The following is a 14,244-nucleotide window of genomic DNA, read 5'->3' on the forward strand; positions in this document are numbered from 1 at the left end:
TGGATATCGCCGCTAGGCATCATCATGCAGTTTGACTTCTCGTTGGTGCCGTGCAAGCGTGAAAGTAAGGTTGTGATGCAAGATGTTTTCCTAGGGATATTTACATTGGGACGATGATGTTTGATGAATAAGATCATTTGGGAGCTCGTTTCAGTTTTCAATCGTCTTTGGGAACAAACTTTTGTGGTACGCTTGTGTGCGGCATTGCAAGGAAGCGTAGCGCTGATTATGTCTATTTCTTTGTGGTCGTTCTTCTGGGGTGATGTAATAAGGGATGTTAAGGGCAATTTCTTCATGGATGGAGCGGTAAAGCATAGTGACCCTGCTGACTGTTCTGCAGTGTTGGAGGCATGGGCTCACAAAACCAAGTGTTGTATTAGCTCTGCTTGCTATTTGATGGATGTGAAGAGACCATGACAAATCTTTTTGAATTTCAACTCCAAGGTATGGATGGTTGGGTACAACAGAAAGGTTGGCATTCATCAATCTGTAGATATTATCATGATGATTTTTATCCCTCAGCCGAGAGGCTCGAGGGGTATTGTCATCACCTAGGGTGTCCGTCCGTCCGTATGTCAGTGCGTCCGTCTGTCCGGGTAGCTTAGTTTCCAGATGATAACTTGAGTTAGAAATGTTGTTTGGGGTTGTAACTTCGGTAGAGGGTTGCCCTTACGACCGCGATAAGACTCCTCTGAGCACAGGCTTCGTTGCCCCCCTGGTCGCTTCATTGGAGCTAACAATCGTTCGTGGTACAAGGGTTGATATACACGAATGCACGAACAATCATACATTTCGCATGCGCAGTAACCCCCCAGCTGTTATTTTCATGCGCCATCTTTTCTAGCGAATGCGGTGAAAAATTCTCGATCTTCTGATGTTTAAATGGGAAATACATCGATCTTTCTTTGAATGACATATTGAGAGGTAAGGAAAATTATGAATACATATTTTATTGATTTTGACGCATTTCCGACAAGTTCCGACGGCTGAAACTCAAAAGGTTGCATCGGCAGGCTGTATTTTAGCCATTCGTTTGTGTACTTAAGGTGTGCAGTCCCGTGCAATATTTTTACCGGACTTCGTTTTCGACCTTCCAATTTTTTTTAATATGTATTTTACGCGTTGCTACGAACATTGTTTGGGGAAACCACTGGGAAACAAACATTATTTTACCCTCTAGAAGGCTATTTTTTAAAGACCAATCTCGTTACAAAACTATATTTTTAGTCATGACACAGTGATGAATTTTTTTTTTATAATCATGATTGAATGATAATGGCAACAAATATTTCAAATGTTTTAAATAATTCTTATTAACGTTAATTGCTGAAATCTTTGTTTATTTTGGATTGGGATTTAAAAAACAATATTTGGTTACGACAATGGTTACAGAACTATATTTCACTTCATTACTTAATTTTAATTTTTTTATTCTTAAATCTAAGAATCTTTGATTTGAGAAGTTAGATTTTTTGAGGGCAATGCACATCATTGTCTGATTGTTTAGTCTCTGTTTAATTTTTTTAACTACAAATCAACACTTTCACCATTTACACCATTTTTTAATCGGAACATGTACTTCAAGTTCTGCATGTTCAATTCTTAATTACATACGTTTTTATTTTTTTTTTCTTCTTAATTGTGACATTTCAGTTAACTATTTTCTTTAAACATAATTTTTTGTGGTTCATTTTAAGATTTAAAATAAAGTTAAAAGGAATGTAATGATTATTATTTTATTTATGTATTATTTTTTATAAGGACGTGCAATTTCGCTTTAAAGCATTTCCACTTTCCAAGCAAATGTTAGAATACTGCACTGAGAAGCATTGATCCATTTTTTTTCCCTATTATTTTCTGTCTATTTATTGCATGCAGATGTCAGGTCCAGAGTTGCAAGACTTGTGTAGATTATGTGGGGTTTTGAGGCGTTCGGAATCACATCGAAATCCTACACGGAAGGAGGATGTTTCGAAAATTATTCGAGCTGGCCTGAACATCAACGTAGAAGAAGATGTCACTGGGATTCATCCACCCTACATTTGCCGACCGTGCGAGATGAAGTTGCGGAGATGGTGGGATGCAACAAAGAAAAAGAAGAAGGCCTCCCTCAACATCAAAGTTTCTAATTTTCCAAGGGGTGAAGGGATCTCTTCACAATCGACCACGGCCACGTTGGCGAAAGTTGAATGGGAGGAAGCAGCTCGAAGTGCAGGCCTCAACACATGGTTGACAGATAGTCGTCTTCAAGTCATGAAGATGGATGGTGAGGGTATGCCCTCTGTGTTTTTTACAGTATTTGATGACTGTACGTGGCGTTTGATTGTAGCCGGTATTGTTGCACAAGGGGACCTTCCCGTCTGTTGTGGACACCCAAGGGTTCTGAGTGTGGAAGATTTCCAGGATATGCTGCGGAAGTTGTCTTCACTATTTGTTTGTGAGGGAAACAAAGATCTTCATGGCGTTGTGGAGGCAAGGAAGGGGGCAGAAGGTCAGATGCCAATCAGGATTACAGCCAATGACATCTACTGTCAGGGGACAGTTAGACACATCAAATGTCTCCTTCTTAGTAATAGGCCCCGGTGTGATGTGTGCAGGATTCATCGGAGTGACTTGATGGTCCTTGCAAGTCGGGAGAAAGGAAAGTTGTTCAAGGATGTGTCCGTCGATTCCACAATTCCAAACAAGAACTTGACAAATCAACAGCTTCAACAGAAAGTGTCCCTTCTGCAGACCGAAAGGAGAAACCTGAAACGACGAAGTCTAGCCTTGAAGGACAAAGTAGCCTCCCTGCTGGAAAAGGAGAATGTGGCGGTTGATGGAATTCAGCATAAGCAGTTATCAGCGACAGTAGGTGACTGTGATGACGAGATGAAGAAAATCCTTGGGTTGAGCTCCCCAGCAAGGCTGTTATGGGAACAGCAAAAGGAGTCGGCTCTGAAGGGCAAACAGATGCGATGGCATCCTGCCATTATCAGATGGTGCATTGCCCTTCAGAGCAAGTCCTCAGCAGGGTATGGTCTTCTTCGTGATTCAGGCTTTCTTAAGCTACCCCACCCGAGCACGCTGCATTCATACAGCCATTTTGCCAGCCTCACTACAGGGTTATATGCCTCTATGCTTGCCAGGATTTATCAGGACTGGCATCTGGAGACGGTTCCTGAGTTCGAACGCAATGTGTCTCTTCTATTTGATGAAATGAAGGTGAAAGCAGGCTTGGCCTTCTCTGTGAGGTCTGGGAAAATCATGGGTTTCACTGATTTGGGGAGTGTGGCCAACGAGATTGCTGCTTTTGAAAGGAGGTGCAGAGGAGACGAGGAGCCAACCATAGCAACTCATGTCATGGTTCTGATGGTGAGGGGCATTTTCAGTTCTTTACGTGCTCCAGTGGCGTATTTCCCAACTACCGGCATCACAGGCGACCAGTTGTACCCGTGCATGTGGGAAGCTGTTTTGTGGTTAGAAACAGCTGGGCTGCAGGTTCGGGGTTTGGTGTCCGATGGAGCCTCTCCAAATAGGAAATTCTATCGGTTACACGGAGAGAGTTCTGAGACGAGTGTGCCAACGTATTGCACTCCGAATCCCTTTGACCCCAACCGGAAAATCTTTTTCCTGTGCGATGTTCCCCATCTGCTGAAAACAACAAGGAACAACTTCGAGAATTCGGGATACAATCGGCAGACAAGGACACTCTGCGTGAGTTTCATGTTTGTTTTATTTTGTCTTTCATATTTTGTATATTAACAGCAAGAAAATAGAAAAAAAAATCTAAACAGAAATCTATTTGAAGGAGTGCTTGGGTATGGGATGCTGAAATTGTTTAATCATACAGTAGTCCCCACATGCATCAAAAAGGTTGTAATTAAAAAGAAACTATAAATTTTTGAGAATTGTTTACAAAATCCAATTCAGAATGCTCTCTGTGGTCCATAGAATAGTTTGTTGCAAACAACTAAGTGATATTTGCGCTATTAAGTACATCTATTTATTTTGTGGGCTGTGTTGTGTATTTCTTTCATAGTACCATAAGCAAGACATCAAGTGGACGCAACTCCTTCAGTTGTATGAGTGGGATGTCGGCTTGGATCGCCATTCACCGGGTCTCCGTCGCCTGCACAAGATAACCTATGAACATCTGCACCTAACTCCGTCCCTCAGAATGCGGGTGTACATGGCTGCACAGGTAAGCTTTTAATTGACGTGGTTTTGATTTTACCAATTAATCTCCGTACTAGTGCCAAAAAAAATGATTTAAGTTATTGCATGATTGAACACATGCTTAAAAATCCCCCTTTTAAAAGCACTCAAAACATGGGAACCCCAGAAGGTCATAAACTCTGAAGTTGCACATTTTTACAAAGCAAAGCCGTCATCAAAATCTATTGGGATTTTTTTGTTTTAGAAATTAAGAAAACAGTTGCAGCGTTGAAGTCTGTTGGCCCACTGGTGGCAACATTGTTTATGCTAAGGTGGCAACTGTACCGTCACAACCTACAGTTCCAGTGTGTACAGACAGTGAAACAGGAAGTATAATCATTCTAATTGATTTTTAGGTTATGAGCTCCACGGTTGCCAACACTCTTGATGCACAGACGAAGGCAGGCAAGGTTGGTCTGGAGTCCACCATCAAATTCATCAGATACATTGATGACTTCTTTGACTGCCTGAATGTCTCCAATGCCTATGATTACGCTCGCCTCAGGAAGCCCAACTTGGAACCTTACATCAGTGCTGAGGATAAAAGATTTGACGTAAGTAGAAGATGTCTCAATGAATGCCAATTGTTGTGTTACTTTAACTGTCTTGTATTACCACAGTGATTTGGTATTACATTTATAATTTTCAGATGATTTCATTTTTTGTCAACAGTGGCTGATGCACGACTTCCTTGGTTTCCTTGATGAATGGGAGGCTGAAGTCGAGTCACACCCAGCCCTGGATAAGACAGCCAAGGCGAAGATGATCCTCAGCAAGGAAACTCTCAAGGGGATGAGAATAACAGGTTAGATCAACAGTGTTTTAGAAACGGTACCAATAACTGCCATCAATCCATCCTGTGTGTGTTCAATACCATATACATTGTGAACTATATTTCCAATGAATGCAGTTAATTGTAACTGTAAAACTTCAAAGTAGAATGTCACAGTCTTGTTTTATTTTACGAAATCTGTGAGCAATGGTTTGCTTGAAACATTTCCCTTTTTGTTTTAAAGTCATCTCTGCAACAAGGTCGTATCTCCTAAAATTGCACTTACACGAAACTCCAGTTTAATAATGTCAAAAGGTCGTATCTCGCTTAAAATAACCCGGATGTGCACACAAAGTAAAAGGACGTCGCAATACAACCTTTGTTGCACTGACACGACGACATGTAAATACACAGTCGGGACCAAGGTTTTTGTTTGCTGTAACCAGGGAGGACGGAATTCCTTCCTTCCTCCATGCATGCTGTACCTAAAAAGTTTGTCTTGACATTGTTTGTACAGTGTATGCATACATGTGTACACGACAGTTGGCTCTTCAAAGTTTTAACACAAATCCCTATTTTGGATTTTCTGTTTCAGTGCATTCATTTGTTGAGCTAGGGAGGCTGCTGCTCAAGCTTCCTGGTGTGACTTTTCTTCTAAGCGAGAAATTTAATCAGGATCCTTTGGAGCAGTATTTTAGCAAGCAGCGTGGCACAGGTGGCTGCAGCGATAGCCCGACCGTCGAGCAGTTTGGTCATAACATGCAGGCCCTGTATGTTGCATCCAGCTGCGTCAAAGCATCTAAGAGAGGCAACTGCAAAGTACAGGGTGCAGATGAAGTGGCTGCTCTTGATAGCACACCTCTTCCTCGGAGAAAGTAAGGAAAGAATGTAGTATCCAGATGCCACTTCAGCGGTTGTGTACAAAGTGTATGGAGAGTTACAAAAAAAATCGTGTATTTCCTTACAATATTGGAAAGTTTTCTCTGCCCCAGATTCATGGCTTTTTAACATTTTCATAATGACTAACCATTATTGAGATGATGTATTAAGAAAAAAGTGGCGCCAGGTTGCAACATTCTTTCCCAAAATAATGTTTTATATCATGCATGATATAGAGACCAAATTTTTCTCACATTGGGTAAAAAAAATACAGTGCAAGGACTGCAAGATTTAACATCTGATACCGTCAAACTGAAACATCAACGGTTTGGTGCTCATTTCAATTCTTTCGACTTTAACGTATGCTTCCAATAAGCCTAAAATGTTCAGCTTTCTTGTGTAGTGTATGCCAATTATGATGAACCCAAAAAATTGCCATTCCTCGTTGAGTTTTTTTAGGAGTCATATCATAAGTGGTTGCAGTAAACCTGTAAAATAACTGACACGCAGAATTTAAATAATTAAGAGGATCCTTCAGTTCATATTCCTTTTCTTTTAATGTGTCACTTTCTGCCACAGTTTGTACAGCATGGATTTAATTTTCATAAATTGTTTCATTGGCATGGTTACTCTGCAAAACTATACATTTGTAAATATCGGTAAGAGTAACATGGGAGTGTCATCTGAGACTTGAGGGATTGTACCAAGTCTGTCATATAAATGAATTCAAAGTATTGTAATACATCATACATGTAGCTATACAGTTTTCATTCCCATGTGTTATCACAGGGATAAAGTGATTAGAATCTTGACATTTCTTCTTGTACTACTGATAGAAAGCGAACATTCCAAAGGTTGATTTAACAAAATAGAGACATTTACAAATTAAATGATACCTTGCTGTTAGTGTTTGTTTAATTCAGTGAGTTTGAATGTTCATGCACTAGTATTGCGTGTATCTCTGTTTGGGAAAAAGCAATTACACGATGGCCGCTGCAATGAAAAGGATCGAAAATGTACAGAAGCACCATTCAAAATACATTGTACAGATGTAATAATAATAATAATAATGTGGGTATTAAAGGGAATATACAACATTTGCAAACATCGAAAAATAAAACTACCAAGTTTTTGCGAAATACCTTAATAGGATGTTAGTAAATGACAGTCTAAAGCATCCTGTAAAATTATGGCACCTGGTATACTGTCATTTTCAAGAAAAGTGGTATTTTTGTATCAATTTCCAACGCTGATCGGCCGATCAGCGTTGGAAACAACTGGCTTTTTTTTCAAATACTGGCCCCAATTGACCATCGCACTTGTTTACAATCGATTACAAACCTATGAACGGGTACGAGCCAGCTAGACTGGTTCCCTAACCTTACAATTCCCCAATGTATGTAAACTGCTCTGTTTCTTCTTATATGGAGTCAGGGAACCAGACTACAGGAAAATGATCGTTTTTCTTGGTTTTTATAGCATTTTCGAACCCAAAACCTCCAAAAAGTCAGTGTAACTATATTTGCTTTATATTTCCAACCCCCCAATTCCAACCATTTCTGAAAATTACAGCAAAAGCAAATGATGTATATTCCCTTTAAGTACAGGGAATATTAAAGGAGGAAAAAATATGTCACATTGCATCTACAAAGGCATGTTTGCGATCAAACCTTTATTAGTATACATGTACATGTACATGTATTAATGATACAATTACATTAACAATGAATATGTACAGCACTTGTACTTCGATGCTGTCAGCTGTCAGCATTGAAATGTTATTGCATATCTGTAAAACTTTCGAGTATCGCTACTTGTACATCAAATTCCCTTTAATACTAAATGAAACAAAAAGCCACCTAGAATATAGTAATGCATATTGTGAACTGGTGTATCAGCTTGTTGGGTAGCATGCTTACAATTACAATTGAGACATGGAATCCAGACACTTGATTTACTTGCAAAGTACGATGTACATGTATCAGAATTTACAGATCCTTACGCAGAGCTTTTTCTGCTTTTTTCCCAACATTCCCATGTGTTGCTTTCTTCAAGTTTAAATACACATTGATGAAAGCTTTTGCTCTGATTTTTATCCACTTCTTCACAGTCATGTTCAGTAAGTTTGTTGAAGTGTCCCCTGTTATCTTTCCTTGTGTTAGACTACACCAGTAGGTTTGTACTCGATGACTACCTTTAATATTGTTCAAAAGCGTGCTCTGAATATCACATCCTTGAAATGTTTTTAGATTATTCTTGGTCAAATACTTGCATGTCTCCTGCTCCATGGCTCGGAACAATAAATATACCCCATCAGACACACGAAATAACCCACCACGATTTTGTTTATCAATCCAGTCGTTTGTGTATTGGAGAAATGTCCTTGCAGTTTCATCACTACAGTCTACTTTCCAGGATTTAAGGAATTTACAGTATGTCATAGCAGTGTCATTTTTTTGTTTATTTAAGTTTTTGAACAGAGAAAATGGAATATATCCAGATACATATCTCAAAACCTGTTCCTCCTGAGGACTTAAACTCTCAGACTTTGTTTCAGCTGGGTTGTCAATGGGTTTATCTTGTTTATTTCTATCTTCAATGATAGCCTGTAAAACTGCCTGCAATAGAAATTGGCAAACAAGGTGGACATGCTGCCCCTCTCTGTACAGTCCCATGGCTTGCAAAAGTTCTATCCACTTATCGTTTACCTCCAGTCTGTACTTGTGAAAGGCTCGCCAAAGAATCTCATAGCCTTCTGGTTTAAGATATTTAGAATCTCCGGCTGTTATGACGAACCACAATCCGCTAACTGTAGCCGCGCAGAAATCTTGCAATGCTTCGGTGTTGGTCTTGGCCATCAAGCTCGCGACGAGACTCAGCATGCAGACCGCGGTGGGGTAGACTCCAAGGCAGATTGGGTGCTGCTGCAGCTGCTGTAGTCCAGACATGAAGTAATGGTCAGCTTTCTGAAGTGCATCAGCTTCACAGAACTTTGCCTCGGGACGTTTTACAGCTATTGCAAACAAAATGATTGAAAAATTATATTATTTAAATATCATGAAATCTCAATAAGTCAAACTCTGATAACTTAAAACTCCTGTTAAGCCAAACAAAGAATATATTCCTTTCAGAAGTATAACAATGATACAACTTCTCTTAACTCAAAAGTCTGCTTAACTCAAATTTTGAGCTTGTTCCATTGAGATTTGCCAAATCGAGATTTTATGTAAATGTATGTACATGTACATAGTGTTTTGGAGATACAAATGCCCCAAACACATACATGTATTCAAAACATGCATTTCTGTTAAATGTTAAGAAGACATGAAGTATGAAGTACTTACCAGGCTTTGGAGGCTTTCAAGCTTTTTTGTCTTTTTTTGCAGATGGCTGTGCGTCTGTGGTCACTGCATCTGTAGTCTCAGATGTCTTCTTTGGTTTCTGTCTGGTTTTCTGAGAACGAGGTGGTCTTGAAACTGTAGGATCAGGACCAGGAGATGAATCTGTAGGGGAAAAGATTTTTAAACAAATAAGTCTTGGACATGTTGGATCAGATGCTCTGTAAAATAAAACGGTTCAAACTAAATTATAGGCCTACATCCATCTTTGTTAATCAAATTTCATATCTATATCTTTCAATTTTTTTTTATTGAACTATGGTGCTTGGCAAGTATTCAAGTGGGAATAAATATAAAAAAAATATTAACAACAATTGACACTAACGACAGCGAAAGAACTAAAGAAGGAATTATTTTTAGCCAAAATAAAAATACATGTCACAATTTTTCATGTTGACCAAAATCACTGAAGTGAAGTATTTTTTCTTTTGTTTATTTTCTTCGCTATACTTTTACCACATAGGCCTACCTATTTCTTCAGTCGTTCCAGGGAGGCATCGACTACAAACCCAGGTGTCTGGGATTGTATCGGCACAAACACCGGCGCAGCTATAGTGCCACCACACAACGGTACACTGATCATCATCGCACGCGATCATCTCCATGGTTGAAGGCTCCCCACACACACAATACTGCCGACCGTCATCTTCGGACTCGTAGTCGAGTTCTGCCACCTCATTTTCATCGAATTCTTCGTCAGAAACGTCGCTCAAATCGCTCAAATCGGAGCCTGTAACAAAATCGTCCTTACCGTGCGCCGCCATTTTACAACATGGCGCGGGCGCAGTACGCATGCGTGGCAATCCCATAATGCTTTGCGGCGAGTGTCCGGGCTGCGGTCGCGACCGCTAATTGATTTACTGATAGCGCTCGCGGGTGTTTATCTGATCTGGACTGCTGCTGTTTTTACGACCGCGGCAACGAACCCTGAACCTTTGATCCTATGGTCGTTCAAACTCCTGTTAATTCCTTCCTCCATGGTTAACCATGTTCTGATCCATGTCAAGGTGTTATCTCTAATCCCGTAGTGTTCTATTTTATGAAGTAATCTCTCATGGGCTACAGTGTCGAATGCTTTGCTGAAGTCACGCCCCTGCACATCTATCTGAGCTTTGTTATTTTGATCTAGGTGTAAATGGATTTCTTCCATGGTGTTTATGAGTTGGTTTTCACATGGGTACTTTAAGTGATTAAAGATATCTTCCACCTGTTGCTACTGTGTGGCTGTTGATTGTTGTATTGACCTGATAAAGTATTGTCTGCAAGTAGCTGGCATTGTCAAACAGCTGTGGCTACTGTGTGGTTGTTGAATGTTGTATTGACCTGATAAAGTATTGTCTGCAAGTGGCTGGCATTGCCAAACAGCTGTGGCTACTGTGTGGCTGTTGAATGTTGTATTGACCTGATAAAGTATTGTCTGCAAGTGGCTGGTATTGTCAAACAGCTGTGGCTACTGTGTGGTTGTTGAATGTTGTATTGACCTGATAAAGTATTGTCTGCAAGTGGCTGGCATTGCCAAACAGCTGTGGCTACCTTGTGGCTGTTGATTGTTGTATTGACCTGATAAAGTATTGTCTGCAAGTGGCAGGCATTGTCAAACAGCTGTGGCTACTGTGTGGCTGTTGATTGTTGTATTGACCTGATAAAGTATTGTCTGCAAGTGGCTGGTATTGTCAGACAGCTGTGGCTACTGTGTGGCTGTTGATTGTTGTATTGACCTGATAAAGTATTGTCTGCAAGTGGCAGGCATTGTCAAACAGCTGTGGCTACTGTGTGGCTGTTGATTGTTGTATTGACCTGATAAAGTATTGTCTGCAAGTGGCTGGTATTGTCAGACAGCTGTGGCTACTGTGTGGCTGTTGATTGTTGTATTGACCTGATAATGTATTGTCTGCAAGTGGCAGGCATTGTCAACCAGCTGTGGCTACTGTGTGGCTGTTGATTGTTGTATTGACCTGATAATGTATTGTATGCAAGTGGCAGGCATTGTCAAACAGCTGTGGCTACTGTGTGGCTGTTGATTGTTGTATTGACCTGATAATGTATTGTCTGCAAGTGGCAGGCATTGTCAAACAGCTGTGGCTACTGTGTGGCTGTTGATTGTTGTATTGACCTGAGTAATGTTATAGAGTGCAGCGCTACTAACTGGCGGCTCCTCATCATGCTCTCCACCAATGTACTGATTTCCTCTTTCTTGGCGGTTTTTCCAGTCATGTCTTCATGTCAAGTTAAACTTTAGCGCATACTTATCAATATGGTGAGCCAGAATATATGTAACATCTGGTTTGGGAGCATTTTAAGGGAGTTTTTCCTTCCTTTCCTGTGCATTTGGGGCTTTAGCAGTTTTTCTGCGCACCAAGACGTCAGGTATCTTTTGTGACTAGTAGATCACCTTCTGCTGGTAACAATTGGATGTTCCTCCAGCACCAGTGCAGCACTTGATATGCTAATGAACCAATGTTGTCTCCCATTTAATTCAACAATGCCACTGCATCTGCCAATGAACTCCTCAATGGCTCCTGCTTCATCCCAGCGAGTCAGATATTGGCCAATATACCTGCACTCCTTCAATAATGAACCCGATCTTTGCTGTCCATGTCCTCTTGCTGCTGAAATCTGCAGTGATATTGGACCCATAACATGTCCAATCCATCCACCATCCAAATCTTCTGGACTGATCACTGGCACCTGTTGTTTTTGGCGCACTCGTTGTGGATACAAGGCTGGGATACGTAGGCTCCGATCGACTTACTTCAACTTTGACATAACCATTGTAATTGGAAATCGCACATCAAGTCAAGACGGACCCCATCACCCTGATTACTTCAATCAAAATTCACCAGCCCGGTATGTAAATGCACACAAAACTTGGTTTATCCACATCAGTCAGTGACGGTCATACTAAAGCGTCAACATAGCGTCAACACAGCGTCAACACATCCAAAATGCATTGAAAGTGACAAAAGCAGTATGTAACCCATACAGTATGGACAGAAACAAGATTTTGGCATAAAATCAATAGGTTAAACGTCTGAAAATTGCAATTTTCAGTTCAAGAAAATTAGCTCTCCGTGCCGCTCTGAGATCGGCTGCCATGTTGCCTCAGTGGCAGCACGAACCATTCCATTATGCTAAAGGGTGAAAGCGTCGTTTAATAAACCTCAGTCCCTCAGTCTCTCACAGATCAGAGTGCATCCTTCTGCATCAAGGCGCCCTCTGTTGTAATGTCATAACCTACACACCACTACTTGAAATGGTATAATCAAAGCTTTGTGCAAAGTCCAGATGGCGGACAACGGCCGCGCAAGTTAAAGGTAATTTGTTTGCGTGAAAATACTATATTTTTAACAACTAAATGGAAACTTAATCCAATGGAAATGCTGTTTTATTCTATGCTTTGCCATTCTATACCTTTCTTGGTCAATTCAGAATGTGTTTTGGATGTGTTGACAGTGTGTTGACGCTTCTGTCATGTGTTGACGCTGTGTTGACGCTGTGTTGACGCTGTGTTGACGCTTTTTAGTGCGACCTGTCTGTGAGATCTAAACCCTCATAAACTCAAGCTAGACACTACCTTCTGCATGATTAATGCCCGGTCAATTCGGAACAAGACAACAGAACTTCTTGATTTTGTTTCTGAAAATCATCTTGATATCATTGGTATCTGTGAGACATGGTTATCCATCGCAATCTCCACAGCATTGATTTGAATCTCTTGTGCGCTGAGATTGAAGGCAACCATCTGTCGGCCCAATGCAGTGTTGCCAGTGTTGTAATCGAGTACTTTTTTCTGAGTACCGAGTACTGCCGAGTACTCAGGGATGTGATTTCTCCATTTTTTCCCGGAAATCCGGTTTTTGGGGGTTCAAAAGTCCACCAACGTGAATCGTGTGAATCTGTTGAGAAAATACGGGGGTAGAATGTGCTAATTAATTATTCATAATGAGTTTTGCTTGCCAAAATATCTGAATTTACTTACGGCCATTACTTCGTTAATCAATACGCACGCACATATTGAATAACCAATGCGAGAACGAGGTTGAAGCCCATGCGTTGCCGTTAGCGTGATCATGTGATTTTTCGCTCGGGTCCGAGTTTGTGATTATTTAGGTCTAGTTCCTGTGTCAGTACCCAAGATGCATGTGTTGCGCTGGTCAGGTGTACAGACTAATATTGCTCAGCATGCACAACGGCATACAGTACAGTGCAATCGTGTGGATTATGCACGTTGTTTCATGTGCGTCGAGTGTTTGTGTACGCGGCGTGTACGGATGCTTCCAACATGGCTGCGCCCAACAAGTCGATATTGTCGCACGGAGATAAATCAGTGCGAGAGCTTGATAAAGAAGTGAAAAAAAAGTTCCGGTTGGAATGATTTCGGGACTCCGTTATTATTGATGGGCATCAGCATGAATTTCAAGAATGTTTCGATAAAATAGCAACCGCTGGCAAGGTTTTTTGCAATGTTTGCAACGACACTATCAACTACACGTTGAGTGGAAAGAAATTGCTCGTATCCCATGTGAAACACCAGAAGCACATCATCATTGAGACTGATTAGTCTGGTGCTTCCAAAGATGGTATGTTCCATTCAGTTGTGGATGAAGCAAAACAAATATTTGTGTAGTATAATCTTGTTTTATTTATTTCTTCATGCTTTTACAATGGGTATTATTAATCACCATGGAGTAATAATAATTACAAATAAGTGACAAATCAATGATGATGGTGATGAACTGAAACAAAATGCAACAAAAGTGAAAAAAGAAATAACAAAATTGGCAAAATATTTTGGCTCAAATGATGGCCCAGAAAGGCTTAGATTGTACCACAGAGCATCTAAAATCCAAACATTTTAAGCGGGCCCCGGACCCCACGCCGTAATGGCTGACCATTTCAGCTGTTTGTCACGTCCAAGATTTCTTTGATTCGTGGTGCACTACCTCTCCTTGTGATACAGATACTTCTACCCCCACCCCGCCAACACAAACTACACTG

At 40.7% G+C, this 14,244-nt stretch overlaps 3 protein-coding genes across 3 annotated transcripts; 2 read left to right on the forward strand and 1 right to left on the reverse strand.

The window, feature by feature from the left end:
- The first annotated feature begins 884 nt into the window (after positions 1–884).
- On the forward strand, positions 885–2,854 carry LOC119732787. The gene is made up of 3 exons (XM_038206391.1): positions 885–924; positions 1,879–2,814; positions 2,846–2,854. The coding sequence occupies exons 2-3, from the start codon at positions 1,879–1,881 to the stop codon at positions 2,852–2,854; spliced, it is 945 nt and encodes a 314-aa protein (XP_038062319.1). The 5' UTR covers positions 885–924.
- A 16-nt stretch (positions 2,855–2,870) lies between these two features.
- Positions 2,871–5,848, forward strand: LOC119732788. The gene is made up of 5 exons (XM_038206393.1): positions 2,871–3,696; positions 4,022–4,183; positions 4,554–4,751; positions 4,870–5,002; positions 5,565–5,848. The coding sequence occupies exons 1-5, from the start codon at positions 2,872–2,874 to the stop codon at positions 5,846–5,848; spliced, it is 1,602 nt and encodes a 533-aa protein (XP_038062321.1). The 5' UTR covers position 2,871.
- A 1,860-nt stretch (positions 5,849–7,708) lies between these two features.
- Positions 7,709–10,235, reverse strand: LOC119732868. The gene is made up of 3 exons (XM_038206468.1): positions 9,716–10,235; positions 9,193–9,351; positions 7,709–8,861 (listed from the first exon to the last, which is right to left on the reverse strand). Exon 3 carries the CDS (start codon positions 8,794–8,796, stop codon positions 7,837–7,839), a length of 960 nt encoding a protein of 319 aa, XP_038062396.1. The 5' UTR covers positions 8,797–8,861; positions 9,193–9,351; positions 9,716–10,235; the 3' UTR covers positions 7,709–7,836.
- Positions 10,236–14,244: the final 4,009 nt, after the last annotated feature.

Source organism: Patiria miniata, unplaced genomic scaffold (genome assembly GCF_015706575.1).
Source record: "Patiria miniata isolate m_02_andy unplaced genomic scaffold, ASM1570657v1 HiC_scaffold_25, whole genome shotgun sequence".
Taxonomy (NCBI): domain Eukaryota; kingdom Metazoa; phylum Echinodermata; class Asteroidea; order Valvatida; family Asterinidae; genus Patiria; species Patiria miniata.

What these genes read in the sequence shown, in the direction of transcription:
- LOC119732868 (XM_038206468.1), bottom strand. Translation starts at nt 8,796, where the DNA reads ATGTCTGGACTACAGCAGCTGCAGCAGCACCCAATCTGCCTTGGAGTC.
- LOC119732787 (XM_038206391.1), top strand. Translation starts at nt 1,879, where the DNA reads ATGTCAGGTCCAGAGTTGCAAGACTTGTGTAGATTATGTGGGGTTTTG.
- LOC119732788 (XM_038206393.1), top strand. Translation starts at nt 2,872, where the DNA reads ATGAAGAAAATCCTTGGGTTGAGCTCCCCAGCAAGGCTGTTATGGGAA. An exon ending in GGCAGACAAGGACACTCTGC is followed by an intron (nt 3,697 to 4,021) that starts GTGAGTTTCATG and finishes TTTCTTTCATAG; the next exon opens with TACCATAAGCAAGACATCAA. An exon ending in CTGAGGATAAAAGATTTGAC is followed by an intron (nt 4,752 to 4,869) that starts GTAAGTAGAAGA and finishes TTTTGTCAACAG; the next exon opens with TGGCTGATGCACGACTTCCT.